Below are 21,489 nucleotides of genomic sequence, written 5' to 3' on the forward strand. Positions count from 1 at the left end.
TTTTTGCAGATTAGTCAAGGTCAACATTATTTTCTGAGGGAGTCATTGATGAGGGGGCAAGTAGCACAGTTGTAGATCTTGACTAAAAGCAATTATCACAGGTCATGATAGTTTTTGCAAAACACTACTATTACCTGTTAAGTGAGGCACTTTGTAGGAAGGTAGCTAAGTATATACTATTTCAAAGTAAGAAATAGTGTGCACAGAGTCCAAGGGTTCCCCTTAGAGGTAAGATAGTGGCAAAAGTAGATAATTCTAATGCTCTATTTAGTGGTAGTGTGGTCAAGCAGTAGGCTTATCAGAGGGTAGTGTTAAGCATTTGTTGTACACACACAGGCAATAAATGAGGAACACACACTCAAAGACTTAGTCCAGGCCAATAGGTTTTTATATTGAAAAATTTATTTTCTTAGTTTATTTTAAGAACCACAGGTTCAAGATTTACAGTTAATACTTTAAATGAAAGGTACTTCACTTAGATATTTTAGGAACTTTGAATGAAAACAATATCATGTACAGTCTTTGTAAAAATGGCAGTAAGCTATTTTCAAAGTAGGCAGTGCAAAAATCAACAGTTCCTGTGGGAGGTAAGTAAAAGTTAGATTAGGAGGTAAGTAAAACACTTACAAGTCTCAGTCCTGGGGCATAGGCAGCCCACCATTGGGGGCTCAAGGCAACCCCAAAGTTACCACACCAGCAGCTCATGGCCGGTCCGGTGCCGAGGTCAAAGAGGTGCCCAAAACACATAGGCACCTATGGAGAATAGGGGTGCTCTGGTTCCAGTCTGCCAGCAGGTAAGTACTTGCGTCCTCGGGGAGCAGACCAGGGGGGTTTCATAGAGCACTGGGGGGGACACAAGTAGGCACACAAAACACACCCTCAGCGGCACAGGGGCGGCCGGGTGCAGTGTGCAAAGCAGGCGTCGGGTTTTGTATAGGGTTCAATGGAGGGACCCGGGGTCACTCTAGCGGTGCAGGCAGGCACAGGGGGGGCTTCTCGGGACAGCCACCACCTGGGCAAGGTAGAGGGTCGTCTGGGGGTCACTCCTGCGTCAAAGTTCGGTTCCTTCAGATCATGGGGGCTGCGGGTGCAGTGTTGGTTCCAGGTTTCGGGTCCCTTGTTACAGGCAGTCGCGGTCAGGGGGAGCCTCTGGATTCTCTCTGCAGGCGTCGCTGTGGGGGCTCTGGGGGGTCGTCTCTGGTTACTCACAGGCTCGCAGTTGACGGGGAGTCCTCCCTGAGGTGTTGGTTTTCTGCAGGTCGAGCCGGGGGCGTCGGGTGCAGAGTGTAGAGTCTCACGCTTCCGGCGGGAAACGTGAAGTTCTTGGAAGTTGCTTCGTTGTTGCAAAGAAGTAGCTGGTTTTGACCAGGGCCACTGTTCACTGACGTTTCTTGGTCCTGTGGTCCAGGACAGTCCTCTGAGGCTTCAGAGGTCGCTGGTCCCTGTCAGATGCGTCGCTGGAGCAGGTTTTTGAAATTGGAGACAGGCCAGTATGGCTGGGGCCAAATCAGTTGTCGTATTCCTCCTTCTCTGCAGGCTTGTAGGTCAGCAGTCCTTCTTTCTTCAGGTTGCAGGAATCTGATTTCCTGGGTTCTGGGGTGCCCCTAAATACTAAATTTAGGGGGGTGTTTAGGTCTGGGGGGGCAGTTGCCAATGACTACTGTCCTTGAGGGTGGCTACACCCTTCTTGTGCCTCCTCCCTGAGGGGAGGGAGACACATCCCTATTCCTATTGGTGGAATCCTCCAAAATCAAAATGGAGGACTTCTAAAGGCAGGGGTCACCTCAGCTGTGGACACATTTTTTTTATTTATTATTTATTTATTGGTTTTCACGTATTTAGTTTCAGATAATACAATACAGTATAATGTTTCGTTGTTTCAGGTTGTTGAAATATAAGTATGGTCTTAATATGTAGATAAAAGGAGAGAAAAAGAGAGAAAAAGAGAAGAAACAGAACAATAACTGCTCATTTTGCCATCGATCTCTTCACATCTACTAGTTAAATTATTACATATATCAACCTATGTGTTATAAATGGTCAATTCCGCCAACTGTGGGAGCGACTTACAGATTAATCATTGACGCACATATGAGAGGTAAAGAAAGGGTGAGATAAGGAAGGAAGGGGGGAAAGGACAAGAAGATTAAAAAAATTAACTGCATTAACAAACACCATGTGAACAATTAGTTTTGCAGTTAACATGTAGTGTCATGAGTTCAGTCAGGGCCAGGGCATGTTGTGGGAAACAAGTGCTGAGGGTCAGGCTTAAGTGCACTTTTGTGCTAGCGTCTTATCATGTGTGTGGGTTTGTAGTGGCTGTATGTATTTGTCTTTGGTGACCATCTGGATCATTGTGGATGCAGGTCGTTTTTCGCTCCCACCTATAGTATTAATGAGTCCCAGTACTCCATTCCTGCGTTTACAATGCCCTGTGTTCGGAGCCATCTTAAGTGATGGGTTTCTGCTTTAGACCATATCAGAAGGTCCCTCAGCCATTGCGATAAGGATGGAGGGAGATTTCCATGCCATGGCTATCCTGTGTTTAAATAGTATCAGTGCTAGGTCTATGAATCTGTGGAGGTGTTTGCTCCGTTTTGTTTTGGGTCTAATATTTAACAGGCAAGAGGACGGTGTCTCAGGTAGGTTATAGTCTGTTATTTCCGTGATTGTTGCAATAATTATGTGCCAGACATTACGTAGGTTTGGGCATTCCCATACCATGTGAAAAAATCCCGCTGGCGATGTAGCACATCTCGGGCAGGCTGGTACATGTGTGGGATACATACGGTGAAGCCTTTTTGGGTCCAGGTATGCTTGGTGTACGTAGTTGAATTGAGTGAATCTGAATCTGGCATTTCGGGAGACCTCCTTTACTTAGCGCAGTGCTGAGTTCCAATCTGGTGTACACAGTGGTTGTGACAACGCAGCGTTCCATTTTTCATGTATTGTTTGTAGTGGGGCAATGACAGGTGCGCGAAGTGCTGCGTATATAGTGGTAACGATGCGTTTAGTTGTTGTTGCCGATAAAATAGCATGTAGGGCGTGCGATGTTGGTGGTTCGGTATTCCCCGGACCCCATATGTGATGTATACCTTGTATTAAAGTGTAGTAGGTGATGAATTGCCCTGGAGCAATATCATATTCAGTTATCATATCCTGGAAAGATTTAAGTGCACCGTCCAGGAAGAGGTGTTCTGTTCGTGTTATGCCCTTGTCTGCCCACAGTGCTCTTGTTTGGGCTGGTATATTCTGTGGTACACCAGGTATATCCCAAAGCGCTATTGCCGGGGAGTATGGTGGAGGTGAACCTTTGGGGTGTAAGTATCGATGCCATGAAGCGTGTGCCGCTTTCATTAGTGGGTTTAGTATGTGACCTCCCTTCTTATTGTTGGTCAACCAAGTGTACAGTGCTGTATTGCCCAGTTGGGCTAGTACCTCGCGCATTTCCGGGTGGGGCGGGGAGGACAACCATGTGGTTGGCCATTGCAGCTGTGCTGCTGCATAATAGGATTCAAAGTGAGGGGCCCGAGGCCTCCTTCGTGAATCGGTCTTTGGACTACAGAAAGTGCCACTCTACGTCGTTTTTCTCCCCATATTAAATCCAGCAATAGGCTGTTCAACGTTCTGAAAAAGGCCCGCGGTACTGCAATAGGCAGAGCTGAGAAATAATAGAGCAATTGAGGTAGAATTAACATCTTGGACACCGCTACTCTGCCCATTGGGGATAAAGGAAGTTATTGCCAGAAAGTGAGAGATGTACAGGAGGACGTTAGTGCTCTAGTTAAGTTGCCGTCCATGAGGTTGTTGGACGAGTGGTATATATGTATGCCTAGGTATTTGAAAGTATCATATTGCCACTGCAGATTTGTGTTGTTTACAAGAAGGCGTCTTGCAGGAGGATATAGTACTAGAGGAAACACTCATGATTTAGGCCAATTGACCTGAAGACCTGATGCTGTCCAGAAAAGTGAGAGTAGGTGCTCTAGTTCAGGGAGCGTGGAGTGAACATCTCTGATGTATATAAGGGCATCATCCGCATACAGGGACACCACATGGAATCTTTGAGCATCCCATATTCCCCAGGCCTCAGCCTTTATGCGCAGGTAACATGCTAGCGGTTCCATGGCCAGAGCGAATAGCAATGGCGATGATGGGCAGCCCTGACGTGTGCCTCGTTGTATGTTGAAACAGTTCGATATTACCCTGTTAGTCTTCACTCTAGCTAATGGATCACCGTACAGTGTCTTAACCCAGCGCACCAGACACGCCCAAATCCCATTCTACCCAGGCAAGCAAATAGGAAGTCCCAACCTAATGTGTCAAAGGCCTTCTCTATATCCAAAGAGACCGCTACACATTGACTGTCCTCCGCTGATGTGTTGTGTGTTAAGTGTATAAGTCGTCTGATGTTAATATGTGTGGTGCGGCCTGGTATGAGACCTGATTGATCCTGGTGTACTAAGGAGTTCATTACAGGTAGCAGGCAGTTAGCAAGTTTCTTACCTAATATTTTGCAATCTAAGTTTAGTAATGATAAGGGACAGTAGGATCTTACATCAGACGGATCACGCCCAGATTTGGGGAGGACAACAATGAGAGCTTCCCGCATTGAGAGCGGTAGGGAGCCCTGTTGAAATGCCTCTTGATAGACCTCTAGTAGTCGTGGAAAGAGGGTAGTGGGGTATGTGGCATAGTATTCGATGGGCAAGCCATCGGTACCTGGAGTCTTGCCGCGCGCCATCTGTTTGACCGCAGTTGCAATTTCGTCTAGTTGTATGGGTTCCTCTATGATATTGCGCTGTGTGTCTGATAATTTTGGGAGGGGTACCTCATCTAGGAAGCTGCGTGCTCTCTCTGTGTTTAAATCTGCCGGTTGCTCATAGAGCCGTTGGTAGTACGTGCGGAAAGCGTCATTTATTGAAGGCTGTGATGTGGCCATATGTCCATCTGGCAACAGGATGGACATTGCTGGTGGTTTATGGTTAGTCTGGGGAGCTGCCGGCCTCCATTTTGTGGCTATCGGGCGTGGACGGCATGCAGAGGCTAGCGCGTCGTAGCTCACCCCCACTGATCACATCCGTTTACATCGCTGCGTTTGGGCAATGCCACAAGGGCTCGTTTCATGTATAAAGCTCCTTTAAAGTTGGTTTTTGCAGGATGTTGTACGGGCCCCGCGCGGAGCTCGTTTTAGTAGCGTCCTATGCGGCCGTGATCTTGGCCACCCTCAGCTCAGGACACCTTAGGGGCTGTCCTGACTGGTGGGTGACTCCTCCTTGTTTTTCTCATAATCTCAAAAACAACAACTGGAGGGGAAGTTCAAGGGATATTTGGAGGATAGACTCCTGGTCCAGTGTGTGGAGATCCCAATACTGTAAACACCCAAAATAGCACACACAGTTCCAAAAGGCGAGAAAAAATATCTACCGGTTCTGCAAATAAGGGAAACCAAAAGGTTGTAAGCACAGGCCCTCACTCACCTTTCGGTGACATGCTTCATCATAGGGCAGTGCTCCTCGTCAGGCCGGCGCTGCAATGCCTGACGGGCCCCACATGGGGGCTCTTTGCCGGAGATCTTTTTAGAGTGAGAATGCGTGCCGGTCAAAGATAGAACACGAGGATTGGAATAGGGAAAGTTAAAAATGTCTAGAGGTAACACCTGTTAAATCCTTTAATTGAGTCTCAGTACCTCTGGCATGATTAAAAACAAAAGGCTAGGGATATAGTAAAATAATGTCTACAATCCCCATAAACCATGAAAAGAATGTTAATTATAGCTACCGCCTCTCATACTAGGGGGTGGTATAAATGCAAAGAGATAAACATAGGGTCCCCTGTGTTACTCTGCATCAATGGTCAACATGTTTCTCGCTATGCGATTCGTCAGGACCTCAGAAAAAAACTTACCTAATCCATGTAAAAACTTGGGCTGCCCATATTAGGGGAAGCAGAACCCTGGATCTCCCCTGGACTTGCCGCCAAAAGTGGGGGTTGTGTCCAGGGGGCGGGCATCTCCACTAGCTGGAGTGCCCTGGGGCATTGTAACACGAAGCCTGAGCCTTTGAGGCTCACTGCTAGGTGTTACAGTTCCTGCAGGGGGGAGGTGTGAAGCACCTCCACCCAGAGCAGGCTTTGTTTCTGTCCTCAGAGACCACAAAGGCTCTCACCCCAGGGGGTCAGAAACTCGTCTCTCAGCAGCAGGCTGACACAGACCAGTCAGTCCTGCACTGAAGGACTGGGTAAAATACAGGGGTTATCTCTAAGATGCCCTCTGTGTGCATGTTTTAATAAATCCAACACTGGCATCAGTGTGGGTTTATTATTCTGAGAAGTTTTATACCAAACTTTCCAGTATTCAGTGTAGCCATTATGGAGCTGTGGAGTTTTTTTTGACAAACTCCCAGACCATATACTTAATATGGCCACACTGTACTTACAATGAATAAGAATAGACTTTGACACTGTAGGGGCATATTGATCATGCAGCTATGCCCTCACCTGTGGTATAGTGCACCTTGCCTTAGTGCTGTAAGGCCTGCTAGAGGGGTGACTTACCTATGCCACAGGCAGTATTCTGTGGGCATGGCATCCTGAGGGGGATGCCATGACGACTTTGCTTTTTCTCCCCACCAACACACACAATCTACAATGGCAGTGTGCATGTGCTAGGTGAGGGGTCTCTAAGGGTGGCACAACACATGCTGCAGCCCTTAGAGATCTTCCCTGGTCACAGGGCCCTTGGTACCACTGGTACCTTTTAGAAGGGACTTATCTGTGTGCCAGAGATGTGCCATTGTGGAAACAATGGTACATTTTTAGTGAAAGAACACTGGTGCTGGGGCCTGGTTAGCAGGGTCCCAGCACACTTCTCAGTCAAGTCAGTATCAGTATCAGACAAAAAGTGGGGGGTAACTGCAACAGGGAGCCATTTCCTTACACACTTGTTTAGTTGAAAAAATGGCTCCAGCTTTTTCTGGGCATTAGTAGTCTGTGTAGGTGAATACCTGATTGCAGGGAGTAATTTGTGCAGGCAATTAACTTCAGTTCAGAAATTGTTGCCTGCTCTGCAGCCCAAGCACTCTATGATCTGGAAGCGATGGCTGGTTGTAGGCATGGCTCCAAGGAAAAGACCTCCAGCACCTGCTATATGTCTCGTTGCACAGCCATGCCGGTCCCAAGCACTCACCGCAGAGCCTGTGAACTGTTGGTTCTACTTACAGTTGGGCCCTCCCCGTTGCTCCCACATCTCTGAAAGGAAGTGCAGCAACAGGTCACCAAAGGTGGTTGTAGAAGAGTAGTGAGGAGACCACCCCACAGGAAAAAAACAGAGAGGAATGCAGGTTCAGCAAAGCCTAACCGCCTGACTGCAAACCCCACCACCACATGCTGAGCAGACAGGGGAGCATCAGAAGCCACAAGCTAATCTAGGGGCACACTAGGTGAAATCCTCCTGTTCTCTGTGTTCTCTCCATTTTCAGCCACCACAGCTGTGGTAGCACGTCAGCCATTATCGTCACTCTGTGAGCTGACATTCACAAGCGTCTCCCACTCCTGCCGAACGCCTCCAGCCTAGCGATGCCATCTTGCGAATCACCTTCGGGGTTCCATAATTTTGATATTTGCTGTGCTTGTAGGTCATGAGCAGAGGTATTTTCCAATTAGAAGGTTGTTGTGTATTTGGAAACTCTTTCTGGGCTAATTGAGTGATAGTTGATGGGATTGTCTACTTTATGTAGAGTGTGATAGTGGATACCAAAAACCTTGAAGGGAATGCTCCTTTTTATGGAAAGTCAATTTAGAGGACAGAAATCTTATTTAATATGGTCCTGTGCCTAGGCATGCAAGTGAAAATGTGCAGCAATGCTCTGTATATATTGGAAACTGTGAAGTAGATATTCAAAAGCAGAAAGGTGGAGGGAGTTTGTACAGACTAAGCATGAAACATCAGGGGCTATGCTTAGTTGAACTTGATGAAGAAAGTCCAGGAAAAAGAAGATTTTCGAAGTAATGGAGTGTAATTTGTCATTACAATTTTACTGTGCTGCTGAGGGAACCAAGCAAGCTCAGATTTGTTTGCGATGGTCGGAGGAATACTATTGCAATTTGACAAAATAAGACATAAAAAGGACTTCCCAGCACAGTTCGAATGGATTGCATAAGAAATGCATGGTGTTTTGCAGGTACCTTCGACTAAGAGTAATGAAATAGGCTATCACTTACAGGCCGACAGTCCCAAGGGAATTTGAATGGTTCAGAAAATATTGAAAGAATGAGGGCGAGTTGTGCAACTTCATACCACAATATCAGTAAACATTGACTAAATCTGCTTATGTTATTTGCCACTCAAAAATGTATATAACCTAATTTCCTTTGACATCATCGACTACCTGATACTAACTGAAAGATTTTCAACATCAGCCAACACCAGTGGAATAGTACTGTGTCGGTTCATTTGCTTCTTGCAAAACTGCACACAAGAAGTCAAGCTGAGCCCATTCCTTTCCCGAATAGCCGACATCAAATTTGGTGTACATGTCCCCCAGGATTCTGTCCTGTCACAGATCCTATTCAATGCTTACAAGTTGCACCTGGTTGACAGCTTAGACTCCTTCAAGATTGGGCATCGTATGTATGCAGATGATATACCATTCCACCTCGTGCCTGATGACGAGGACGACAATCTTCTCAACTTGTCTCTTTCCCTTGTGCAGGTTGATCTGTGGAAGGAGAATGAGTGGAGAATGAATGAGTCTGTCGAAATGGAAAAAATACACGCCGCTCCACACCTATTCCCTTTAGCCAGGCACGTTTCACTAGGAACTCATCCAGTCCCCCTGGAGAAAGCACAGAGACATTTAATTTAACCCCTAACGAATTATGGGGGTCATTCTGACCCCTGCGGGCGGCGGTCGCCGCCCGCGTGGAGGGAGCCGCCATATGGCTGCTCCGCGGTCGAAAGACCGCGGAGGCCATTCTGGCTTTCCCGCTGAACTGGCGGGTGACCGCCAGAAGGCCGCCCGCCAGCCCAGCGGGAAACCCCTCCCCACGAGGAAGCCGGCTCCGAATGGAGCCAGCGGAGTGGGTATGTGCGACGGGTGCAGTGGCACCCGTCGCGTATTTCAGTGTCTGCATAGCAGACACTGAAATACAAAGTGGGGCCCTCTTACGGGGGCCCCTGCAGTGCCCATGCCATTGGCATGGGCACTGCAGGGGCCCCCAGGGGCCCCGCGACACCCCATACCGCCATCCTGTTCCTGGCGGGAGACCCGCCAGGAACAGGATGGCGGTATGGGGTGTCAGAATCCCCCATGGCGGTGCAGCAAGCTGCGCCGCCATGGGGGATTCCCAGGGCAGCGGAAAACCGGCGGGAGACTGCCGGTTTTCCTTGTCTGACCGCGGCCAAACCGCCGCGGTCAGAATGCCCTGTGGGGCACCGCCAGCCTGTTGGCGGTGCTCCCGCCGACCCTGGCCCCGGCGGTCCGTGACCGCCGGGGTCAGAATCAGGCCCTATGTCTGCAAAGCAAAATTCCGCCATCTATGTCTGTTTGATGTGTTTTTGCGATGGCGCCACTCATCTCAGAAAATCACCATAGTCCTTGACGTGGAGATGTCAGTCTTGAATAATGGCAACAGATGCACTCGATCTACCCAGTTTAGCTCTCTCAAAAATCATGAGAGTACTAAGCTATGCAGCTCACATGTTGTTTGGTTTGAATCAACATGATCAAATCACACTGACACTGAAACCTCTACCTTGGCTCCCAGTAAAAGAAAGAACAACCAATAACCACTGCCTGCACGAGGTACTCCATGGCCATTTGCTTAGTTGTCTTGTTCAACTGCCAGTTCCTTGCCAACCCACAAGAAACCTCGGGTCTACCAGTCACTGCCTATCGTGAGGTTGATACAGAATTTATGGTGGTTTATCACTCCAGGCCCAGGGCTTGTATCTATGGAAGTCATTACCTCTACATCTGAGTCTTGGAAATGTCCACCTCAAATGCAGAATCTACCTAATGGTTTACCTGTTCTCCCTGGCATGTGGACACTTCACTAAAGCCCGCTCCAATCAGATACTTAAGACTTACTCGGTCCCATGACTGTCCTCACCTTATTCATCCAGGCTTTCAGGACTCTAACCCAGGCTTTCAGGACTCAAACCCAGGCTTTCAGGACTCAAACACTCTAATCGAGGCTTTCAGGACTCTAACCCAGGCTTTCAGGACTCTAACCCAGGCTTTCAATACCCTAACCCAGGCTTTCAGGACTCTAACCCAGGCTTTCTGGACTCAAACCCAGGCTTTCAGGACTCAAACACTCTAATCGAGGCTTTCAGGACTCTAACCCAGGCTTTCAGGACTCTAACCCAGGCTTTCAGGACTCAAACACTCTAATCGAGGCTTTCAGGACTCTAACCCAGGCTTTCAGGACTCTAACCCAGGCTTTCAATACCCTAACCCAGGCTTTCAGGACTCTAACCCAGGCTTTCAGGACTCAAACCCAGGCTTTCAGGACTCAAACACTCTAATCGAGGCTTTCAGGACTCTAACCCAGGCTTTCAGGACTCTAACCCAGGCTTTCAGGACACTAACCCAGGCTTTCAGGACTCTAACACTCTAACCGAGGCTTTCATGACTTTAACCCAGGCTTTTAGGACTCTAACTCTTCTTCAAGGCTTTGTCATCATGGTAATAGTATCGTATATACTTCCTTTTCCTGTAAAATAATTTATCTGATTTAATATTAATTCTTGCTGTTTTGAAGCAGAAACCATAAGTTGTTTTGTTTGGGACATGGGATGATAATTGCTGAAGTAACAGGATAACAGATTATTTAGAATCGCTGTATTTAATCATCCTGGGCCGGATGCAGATGGCTAAATTAATTAATTAAGCCAATTTTTTGTTTGCTGCTTAGATTTTGACAGTGAAACTGAATGGTACACATATCCTCTGATAGGGCCATTTCTGGAAGAGCAGGGAGAGAGAAATACTTTATTAAGCTCTGCTGTAATTATTATTTAAATGAGGGAAGGTTGATATTTTTACTTATATTCATTTTTAGGTTGAGCGTTAGCGTTCAGCCTGCTATATACTAAAGTATACAATAGAGTGAGTGCCAGCATTTTGATTTGTTAGTTGCAGTGTCCTTCAAAAGTCCCTGCTTGCTAGTGGTCAGTTCTGCCTCTTTGTCCTGCCTTTTTTCACTTTGGGAGCAGCACAAAGTACTGTGTAATTACACTATGTCCTGTTTATCTCTTCTGAAGGGGACTTTCTCTTTCAGTAATGGCCTGTTTGCCTTGCACTGTGGGTGTGTGTTCAGTCCCTCCTCCCCACCAGCCCCCTCTGTAAACATAAACTAACATCAGAGGGGGGCTTTTCCAGGGTCAGCTCACCATCGCTCTCGCTGTCTTCCTCTTGTTATTTTCACTCTGTGTGGTAATAAAAGTCCAGTCCGTAATTTACAACGCTATGAGCTCTAACTCGAGCAAACACAAGACTATTCCATTCAAAATGCTTGTTTTATTCTTATCCCTGCTTTCGCCTCTTGCACTGCTTTCGTGCCTATTCTCTTCGTTCTCGCTTTTCTGCCTTTCCACTCTCCTGTTTGTCCTTCAATTGAGGAAGGCATGTCTAGGTCCCCAATTAGTGCCTGCCCACACTCCCTGCAACGCCCTCACAAACCAAGCATCGGTTTGAACGCACGTAGAAGTAGCTTAGGTCACGAACATACACGTGGCAAATTGATGTTTCGTTAGGTCATTGGCACTTTCTGCTGCTTGAAAATTGTCTGTGCACTTTATATGAAGAAACTCCGTACGCCAATATGTGAAGATAGGCCTCGTAATAGCAAACGGGATGAGGATAAACTTTCCATATTAGTGGCCCAGTTGTATGGGACCTTATGTAGCAATTTTTCTTGCGGTGTTCAAAATGGAACGACAGGCGTCATCATGTGCAGTGAGGTACAAACTCTCCAAAGAGCCTCCCTGTGACTTGTAGTCAAGGCACCCAATCCACCCGTTAGGGTATTACACCGTTACAGAATTATTATTTTTTTTAAACCCACATAGGTGGGTATTCTTATGCAAACAAGTTGTATTGTTACTCTTATCAGTTTCATTATTTCATGTCACAACCATCTTTTGGTGTGTTCCAGGTGAACTATTTTCTCAATAGTAGTTGTCAGTTTTACTACGGTGGCTCGCTCTTTGACACTCCAGTTCATACATATAACCTGCTAGCATGTCATTCACATGCTTCTTTCATGCTGACAAAGTATAAATGTCCTTGTGTTCTCGTGCAGGCGCCATTTTGAAAACTACAGGCTTTAGACACTACAATAAGATTTTACCATATGGACAAAGTATTTCTTACTCATTTCATTAGCTCTCACAGATATATTTGTACTAGTTGCTTAATGCATGTTTACTCATATGTTGTGTGCTTCCTAACGTTTGTGATCCAAAAATCGACTGTTGTCAGTCTTATTTGGGACTTTAAGGGTATTTTATCTGCGATAAACCAGACAAAAAAATATAGTTTTTGACTCTCGTTGTAAACGCTTGAACAGAAGCTAGTAGGCAATGCTTGTGAAAACATTATTTGGATATCTGTTAACCGGTTCTGTGCCACGGACATAATGGTTACATCCTGCGGCACAGTGCTCATGTGCCGAGGACATAACCGTTACGTCCTCGGCACTGTGCTCAGAAGGAGCGCTAGCACTCCCTCTGTGGGCTTCCCTCCCACCCCCCTAAGGCAGGGATGGAAGGGGAAGATCGTCCCACTGTTATGAGGCCACCAGGGAGTTTTTTTTTATGCCAAATTTATTTGAGGCCATTTCTGCCCCCCCTTGGGGCAGATCGGCCTGTTGTTACTAGGCTGATCTGCCCCCAGGGGGACAGAAGCCTCTAGGCGCCAGGGATAATTTAAAAAAAATAAATCTATTTTTTGTTTTGTTTTTTAGAGGTGGGGAGCGACCCCTTAGCCAAGGGTCGCTCCCCAGAGGGGGTGGGGGGCTGGGGTCACATTTATTTTAGGCCATTTTGTATTGTTATTAGGCCGATCTGCCCCCAGGGGGGGACAGAAGCCTCTAGGCGCCAGGGATACTTTTTTGTTTATTTTTTTGTTTTTTAGAGGTGGGGAGCGACCCCTTAGGTAAGGATCGCTCCCCGGGGAGGGCAAATTTATTTAAGGCCTTTTCTGCCCCACCCTAGGGGCAGATAAGCCTATTGTTATTAGGCCGATCTGCCCCCAGGTGTGGCAGAAACCTCTAGGCACCAGGGATTAAAAAAATTGTTGTTTTTTTTGTTTTGTTTTTTAGAGGTGGGGAGCGACCCCTTAGTCAAGGGTCGCTCCCCTGGGGGGCAAATTGTTTTTAGACAATTTCAGAGCGGCCGATTTTTGTTCATGGGGGCAGAAACCACTTACGCACCAGGGATTGGTGTGTGTGTGTATGTGTGTGTTTTCTTTAGGGGGGCAGCCCCTTGGGTAAGGGTCACTCCCCATGGGTGCACGTTACTGTTGCCCATATTTGCCCCTCATTGGGGACAGATGGGCCTATTTTTGAAAGGTCCATCTGCCCCCAAGGGGGGTCAGAAATCCCACCAGAGGCCAGGGAAGTTTTTTTTTTTTAAATAAGAGGGTGGGGGTATGGCCCTACCCCACCCCAAATAAATGGGGCCAAAGTTGTTCTGCCCACCAGTGGGCAGATGGGTCAATTACCCCTGATCCACACCCTGGAGGGCCAGAAAGTCTACTAGATGCCAGGGAATTTAAAAAAATATATATATATATTCGGTTGGTGGCTACCAACCAGTATGGGCCTGGTTATGCACCCACCTCAACCGAAGGGGGTAACAGTCTTTCAGCTCTCCCCACACTCTAAAACATCTTATCCCACAGCAAGCAAGAAGACATTTGATTATTTTGGGGTTTAGTTTTACATTTGGGCCCTGAGAGCTTGGCTTACTCTCGAAATCGTCCCACTTGGAAAGGTGAGGGCTGCACTTTATGGACTTTGGGATGCTGCAAGGTAGAAGAATCCACAAGACCTAGACACATCTGAAAACTAAACATCTGGTTAATGCCAGGGTGGTGTGTTTCACACGCACCCCGCACCATTTTTGTACCCACAATCCCCTGCAAACCTCCAACTTTGCTGGAAATCACACATTTTTCCCACGTTTTTGTGATGGAACCTTCCGGAATCTCAGGAATCCACAAAATTCCTACCACCCAGCATTGTCTCATCTATACCGATAAAAATTCTGCTGCAATGTTTTTTTGCAAGCTGCCCTTTTGGACCCCTTTTGGTTCCCCCTCAATATCAACATGTTTTTGGCTCTTCCCTTTCTCAAGCACTTGGCCCACCTACACAAATGAGGTATCATTTTTACCGGGAGACTGGGGGGGAACATTGGGTGGTATGAAATGTGTCCCAGTGAGGTGATCCCACACAGAAATGAGGGAAAAATTAGTTTTTTTAGCTAAATTTGGGGTTTGCTGAGGATTCTGGGTAAGAAAACATTGGGGGATCCACGCAAGTCACACCTCACTGGACACCCTCAGGATGTCTGGATTTGGTAGGTTTCCCCTAGAAGGCTGCTGAGCCCAGGACCAAAAACGCAGGTGCCCCCCTCAAAAACAGGTAGTTTTGTATTTGATACATTTTATGTGTCCAGATAGTGTTTTGGGGCATTTCCTTTCACGGGCAGTAGGCCCACCTACAAAAGTGAGGTACCATTTTTATCGGGAGACTTGGGGGAACGCTGGGTGGAAGGAAATTTGGATTCCCCTAGGTGTCTAGTTTTCAAAACTGTGCAGGTTTGCTAGGTTTCCCTAGTTGCCGGCTGAGTTGGAGGCCAAAATCCACAGCTAGACACTTTGCAAAAAACAGCTCGGTTTTCTTTGGGAAAATTTGATGTGCCCACATTGTGTTTTGGGGCTTTTTTTTCGCGGGCGCTAGGCTTACCCACGCACGTGAGGTACCTTTTTTATCGGCAGACATGGGGGAACACAGAATAGCAAAACAAGTGTTATTGCCCCTTGTCTTTCTCTACATTTTTTCCTTCAAATGTAAGACACTGTGTAAAAAAGACATCTATTTGAGAAATGCCCTGTAATTCACATGCTAGTATGGGCACCCCAGAATTCAGAGATGTGCAAATAACCACTGCTCCTCAACACCTTATCTTGTCGCCATTTTGGAAATACTAAGGTTTTCTTGATACCTATTTTTCATTTTCTATTTTTCAGCAAATTAATTGCTGTATTCCCGGTATAGAATGAAAACCCATTGCAAGGTGCAGGTCATTTATTGGCTCTGGGTACCTAGGGTCTTGATGAACCCACAAGCCCTATATATCCCCGCAACCAGAAGAGTCCAGCTGACATAATGGTATATTGCTTTCAAAAATCTGACATCGCAGGAAAAAGTTACAGAGTAAAACGTGGAGAAAAATGGCTGCTTTTGTCACCTCAATTTCAATATTCTTTTATTTCAGCTGTTATTTTCTGTAGGATCCACACAAATGACCCCTTGATGAATTCAGAATTTTGTCTACTTTTCAGAAGTGTTTAGCGTTCTGGCATCCAGCATTGGTTTCTCACCAATTTCTGTCACTAACTGGAAGGAGGCTGAAAGCACAAAAAATAGTAAAAATGGGGTATGTCCCAGTAAAATGTCAAAATTGTGTTGAAGAATTGTTTTTTCTAATTCAAGTCTGCCTGTTCCTGAAAGCTGGGAAGATGGTGAATTTACCACTGCAAACCCTTTGTTGATGCCATTTTCAGGGGAAAAACCACGAGCCTTCTTCTGCAGCCCTTTTTTCCCATTTTTTTTTTAAAAAAGAAATTTTTGCTGGATTTTGGCTAAATTCTTGGTCTCCTTCAGGGGAACCCACAAAGTCTGGGTGCCTCTAGAATCCCTACGATGTTGGGAAAAAAGGATGCAAATTTGTTGTGGGTAGCTTGTGAACAACAAGTTATGATGGCCTACGCGCAAACTGCCCAAAATATCCAAAAAAAGGTTTGGCACAGGAGGGGAAAAGGCCTGGCAGCGAAGGGGTTAAGTAGTATCGGCTAGTAATGTCGTCTTTTGCTCACCTGAAGAACTTGCTCCACCTAGTGGACATAAATATCGTAATGTCTCAGACAGTATTGAATTACGACGCCAGTCATTGTGATTTAGATATTATTACTTCATTGTCCAGACTACAAAACATCTAGCTTTACATAGCTGTTTTGCAAGGTGCATAGGGCACCTAATTTAGGGTTTGCTGTATAGAGGTTCTGTGCATACAGTGCCATGAAGTAGTGACAAAAATGTGTTGCACAAGTATTAGATAAGGGGATATATTTCCATAGGAAGAACGTTTTTTGTTCTACTAATAAATTTGGTGCGGGATGATGAATCTGTACAATTACACAAACCCCCCAACAAAAAAAACAAAACAAATCCTCCATTTTGGCTCCTTCATGGAAAGTTTGCGCTGATTGGGGCCCAGAAAAATGGAGGGGAGGGAGCCCTAAAAATGTGATTTCCCATGTTAAATTCCATCAGAAATTTTGCTCTGAAATACAGAGGGGTCTGTGGCATTCCAAGGGGGTCCGCAGGCCTGGCAGGCAGAAAACCACTTCTCCAGCTGGGGCCTCTTGACAAAAACCTACATGTTTTTATGTTTATTACTTCATTTGTGCAGTGGTTTTAAAAGCACTGCAAAGTTCCTTGTACACCCAGCAGCTTTCAGGCAAAAATAAAATCGTAAATATAACTCTGGTGATTAATGTACCTGGTGGAGAGAGAGATGGGAGTTTTGTCTAGTGGTAGTTTTGACCCATCTAAAGTAGCGCAGATGGTTAATATGCCTACTGCAAAGAACATGTATCGTGCAAAGAACAGTATTTTATGTGTATAGCACAGCGGGTTACTGTGCAGTTCTTAAGTAACAATTGTAATCTAGCACAGTGAGCTATGCACTGCCATCAAAGAGCTGCATGCAAACTGCATGGCCCAAATTAGAAAGTTATGTTTTTTTTTCCCCAGTCTTTCCTTATCCTTATTCTGTTAAACACCGTTGTGTTATGTTCTGCTTCCTAAGCTTGTGCTTCTCCAGACCAAGCACTCTTAGAAAATACCTACCAGTGTGGATGACATGAACCCTACACCTTGTAGTCCCATATAAAGTGCTCTGACGCCCTTCAGTGATATGAGAGGTGCTATTAAACTAAAGAATTACATTTGTGAGATGGGAGGCTTTTATGATTTTATTTCCTTTCCCTACATATCAGATCTTATGCACCTAAAAAATAAAATCAGAAATCACTTGGGAGATGTAGAATCTGACCTGATTCAGCTTTCCTAAATTAAACCAGACATTGAGAAGTTAGTCACTGAGATGCAGCGCCAACCTTTCCAGTAAAAGGTTTCTATTTTTGCATATTTTTTCAATATAAAATAATTATATCTTTAGTAAATCGAGTATTTGCTTGGGGTGTACGTTTGTGTTTTTTTGTGTTAATATTTGACATTTAGATCATAAAAATTGCTGAGGGGTCCAAGGCTTCCAGTAGTGATTCAGGTGGGGTCCTCAGGAATTAAAAAGTTGGGAATCACTGCTGTATTACATTAAACATGAGAAACAGATTACACCAAATTTTGCCAAAAGTTAGAACTTTACTCAGAAAGCATATTTTTAGTGATTTGGTGTAAATCCATTTAGCCATGTTTGAGAAAATAGCATTTAAAGAGAGACTCGTGTTGGACTTGAAGAGGTTAAAAAGTTAGGCATACCTGAACTGTTGATGTGCAGAAATGCTCTGGTTGGCCAATTTAAAGGGGATTGGTCTATATTGATTAACTAGCCACCATATGAACAGTCTGTTGTGACAGCCATTCCATGACTGAGGGACATGGTTCCTGTGTCCTGAAAATCAATTAAAAAATATACCCAGGTGCAGGGTGAGCACACATTGACCCTCATGGCATGCGGGGGGAGTCTCAGGTGGACCACTCTTCCCCCCCTTGATCAACTGGCCAAACACGTAGCAGCCATTACCAGACTCTAGATCTTGGTCCACATTAAAATGCATTGTAGTAAAAGCCTGTTTTTGAGGGTCACAAAAATGAACACATGAAGGGTGATAAGATTTTAGACCTAATATAAATCATTAATTAGTGGTGTTATATGCATTTAAAAAAATATCTGATGGGTTCTTGGGTGATTTTACGCTGTAAAAAATGCTGAGCTGTTACTGGCATTTGATAGCCATGTTTGAGAGGAGAGAATTATTTCTTATGATTTGCTCATAGAGGTAATGAAAGGTGCCCCAGAAGTTAAAATGAGTGCACATTTTCTATAGGTTTACAGTATCTTCCTCTGCCTCATGAGAATGAAGTCTGATATTCTGAGTAAAACATGTACTGCCAACAGCAGCCACAGCCTATGTTCTACTGCAGCTTCCCACAGTGTTTTACGGAACAACTACAGCACTAACATTCTATGTTTGCGACAAAAGTGTGGCACAGGGGACCATCATTGTGACTATATCAAAGCTGTAAAGTATTTCCTTTAGAAATGGACAAAAAAGAGGACACGTTTTGTGACTTATCAAATACCTTTCTCATCCATGTCAGTGAAAGATTCTGACATGCAAATGGAAACGTACTTTCAAAACCAGCAGTACTCTGCCAGTTAATTTACTAATAATCAACTGCAGCATCACCCCAGAATTATATTGAACAAGTAGTGCTAATATTCAGAATTGGACAAAAAATTGGTACACCTGAAAACTGCAGTGTGAATATCAAAACTATAAAACAGACACAATTTCATACTGAGAGAACTACAATAGAGGAATAAAATGAGGGTTATTTTTTGTCAGAGAAGTTATGGTTAGAACTCTAGAAAGCTAAAATGAGGACACATTTTCTGTGAGTTCTCAAATATCTTCCTCCTTGTCTGTAAAGCACTCTAAAATGTAGATAGAAACGTACTTTCACACTAGCAGCGGTGAGTTAACTCCCTAATCATCCACTACAGCATTACCAAAGAGGTCTAATTCAAGGCAAAAGTGAGGCATTCCTGAATGTAATTTTTATGCAATAGCAGCTGTTAAATTTTAAGTCTTTACTGAGGAGCAGGCTGAATTTTAATGAGCATAGTATTGTTAATGCAGGCACAAACTCATTGGTTCAAAATGTGAGGCATGATTTGAGTTTTTAGCAATTTGAGGCATTTATTTTTAAAGAGGCTAAAAATTGAGCGATATCTGCAAAAGTACAGCATCCCTTTCCACATCTGTTTACTCAGCCTGCCCCTATTTTCAGTTGCTTAACAACTCCCTAAACCCAAATACCATTGAAATACACCAGTTATAGTTTATTGAACTTGCGCCCCTATCATGCACTGCTTACGATCCTCACATATTCCATCACTCACGAAGAGTTAAATGACATTAATGATGCTCTTACTCATGACATCTCAGTCACATTTGGTCACATCCTGCATTCAGTCTACATCAAGAATTGGGCTCCGTGCTTAGGCTCTGGTAAGGCAGGCACCCAACCCTCTGCATGCATCAAACCTCCACTGAATATGATCTGCAGCATACAGAGGACAAGGTTGATACAAGTTTTAGCTTGTAAGAGGGGTCTGCACCAACCTCTTTATAAGCAGCCGATCCCTACCACGCAAGACTTTGGACATATACAGTGGAGGTGTGTGTGTGGGGGGGGGGAGGGGCTTGCTTGTCCTTCGGTCAGACTCTGCAACAACGTACCAACCCTTGCTTGCTGGCCATTGCTTTGGCAATGTAAAGGGGAACGTGAGGGTGGCCAGTGGGCCTCTTCTGTGGTCAGGCCCTGTCCCCATCCCTTCATGACCAACATGATAAGCCTTCAGCCCCTCACAGCAGACTTTGGCCAGATGGTCTTTTGTTCAGTGTTGTTCAGCAGCTAGATCACCACAAGTGACCTACCCTTGCTGCACCAGTCATTTGGAAGAATAAAAGTAAAAAGACAATGATCCCCATTAAAGGTACTTCACTTCTGAAATTACAGTTTGTTTTGCATCTTTCGAAGTTTTACATATAAGCTAATAAGACTCCAACCATCGATTTAGGTTGTTGCATTACTCATTGTTCACAAAGCCATTATCACATTGTCAGAATTGTTGGTTGTGCTCTTTTTTAAATGTCATCAATTCTGTTATTTAACTATAATCAGCGATGTCATTTAACATGCCATGAGTAATGTAATACAAACATAATTTCCAACTTAATGAAATGATCCTGTTATGGTAAACAAAGCAATAATACCCTCTTTTGCCATAAGTACACTGCATACGAGTTCACACAGATTATGAATGTTTGCTGATACCAGATCCACTTCAATCAAAACCAGTGTACTTTGCATGCAATGTTTGCCACACAAGACCCTGGGTTCAACACGCCTACTCCAAGGGTTAACTGGACATAACATTCAGCAATGCCAGAGTACTGATTGATCCTGAAAGGGGCACTTCAATTTTGATTGTCCTACCCTCTTTGGTTGCAGGGCCTGGTCTTCGCCAGCTTTTACAGTCAGAAGGCATACTCCAAAAGTAAATGGGCACAGACTTGGGATAAGCAAAGTGTGTTGTGGGTGCGGGGTCTGGCCATCATTCTTTCTTTGTATTTCAAACACGAGTGTGCCAGCTCCACTGTAACTTCATTTGATGAAATTTATGCTTCTTGGGTGTTATTTGTGACATTGTTTGTGAAGGTGTTAACATGCAAAGGGTAAAAAGATAGTGTTGCTCAGCACAGCAATACCAGTGGTTTTTATGGGCGAGCGCTAAAGCGCTCCCTCCAATCTGTAATCTCTTTTTTGGCTTCTAACCACGCCCATGTCACGTCAGTCACTTATATTGGTTTGTGGGCTTGCCTTTTAAAATCCACTTGGTTTCATTTGTGAAAGGCATGCATACGTTTATCGATTTGCAGTATCGCTTCTCGTATCGGTTGCGATTGTGTGGGCAGTGTTTTAATGTCAACTGTGAGCATACACTGTACACAAATGTTTAAATATATTCACAAATTAATATTTACCCTGGCATTATGGTTTTCATTCGCTGCAGTCCTGATATACACTGTAGTCACAGGATTGGGTGGGATCGCTGAGGGAGAGGACTGGTTCTGAGGAATCTGCGTAAGTGGCGTCAGTGGTCCCTCGCACATAGAGCTGCCACACTTCCGCTTCTTAGAGGCACTAAACACTTTGTTTCTGTGACTCCAGGAGCTGAGACTTGTGCACCGCAGGAACCCGAGAGCTCGTCCTTCCCAGCACTTCACATGGCGGGGGATGTTGTGTATGCAGATATCAGGACTCCTGGGAGTGCCTCGCGCACCAGTGAGACGAGAGCAGCAAACAGGCGCTGTAAGTAGTTATTTATTTATCATTTTCTTTAGGTGCTTCAAACCGCTGAAGAGTAGCCTGAGAAAGCCC

At 45.1% G+C, this 21,489-nt stretch overlaps 1 protein-coding gene across 1 annotated transcript in view; it reads left to right on the plus strand.

Annotated features, from left to right (window-relative positions):
* LOC138247178 (killer cell lectin-like receptor subfamily B member 1B allele A) overlaps window positions 1-21,489 on the plus strand; it is a 344,850-nt gene that overhangs the window by 56,310 nt on the left and 267,051 nt on the right. The window contains exon 2 of the mRNA XM_069201923.1: window positions 21,280-21,420. Within this exon, the coding sequence (XP_069058024.1) occupies window positions 21,336-21,420 (85 nt within the window). The 5' untranslated portion in view covers window positions 21,280-21,335. The remainder of the gene's footprint in view (window positions 1-21,279; window positions 21,421-21,489) is intronic.

This window comes from Pleurodeles waltl, chromosome 7, assembly GCF_031143425.1.
Source record: "Pleurodeles waltl isolate 20211129_DDA chromosome 7, aPleWal1.hap1.20221129, whole genome shotgun sequence".
Lineage (NCBI taxonomy): Eukaryota > Metazoa > Chordata > Amphibia > Caudata > Salamandridae > Pleurodeles > Pleurodeles waltl.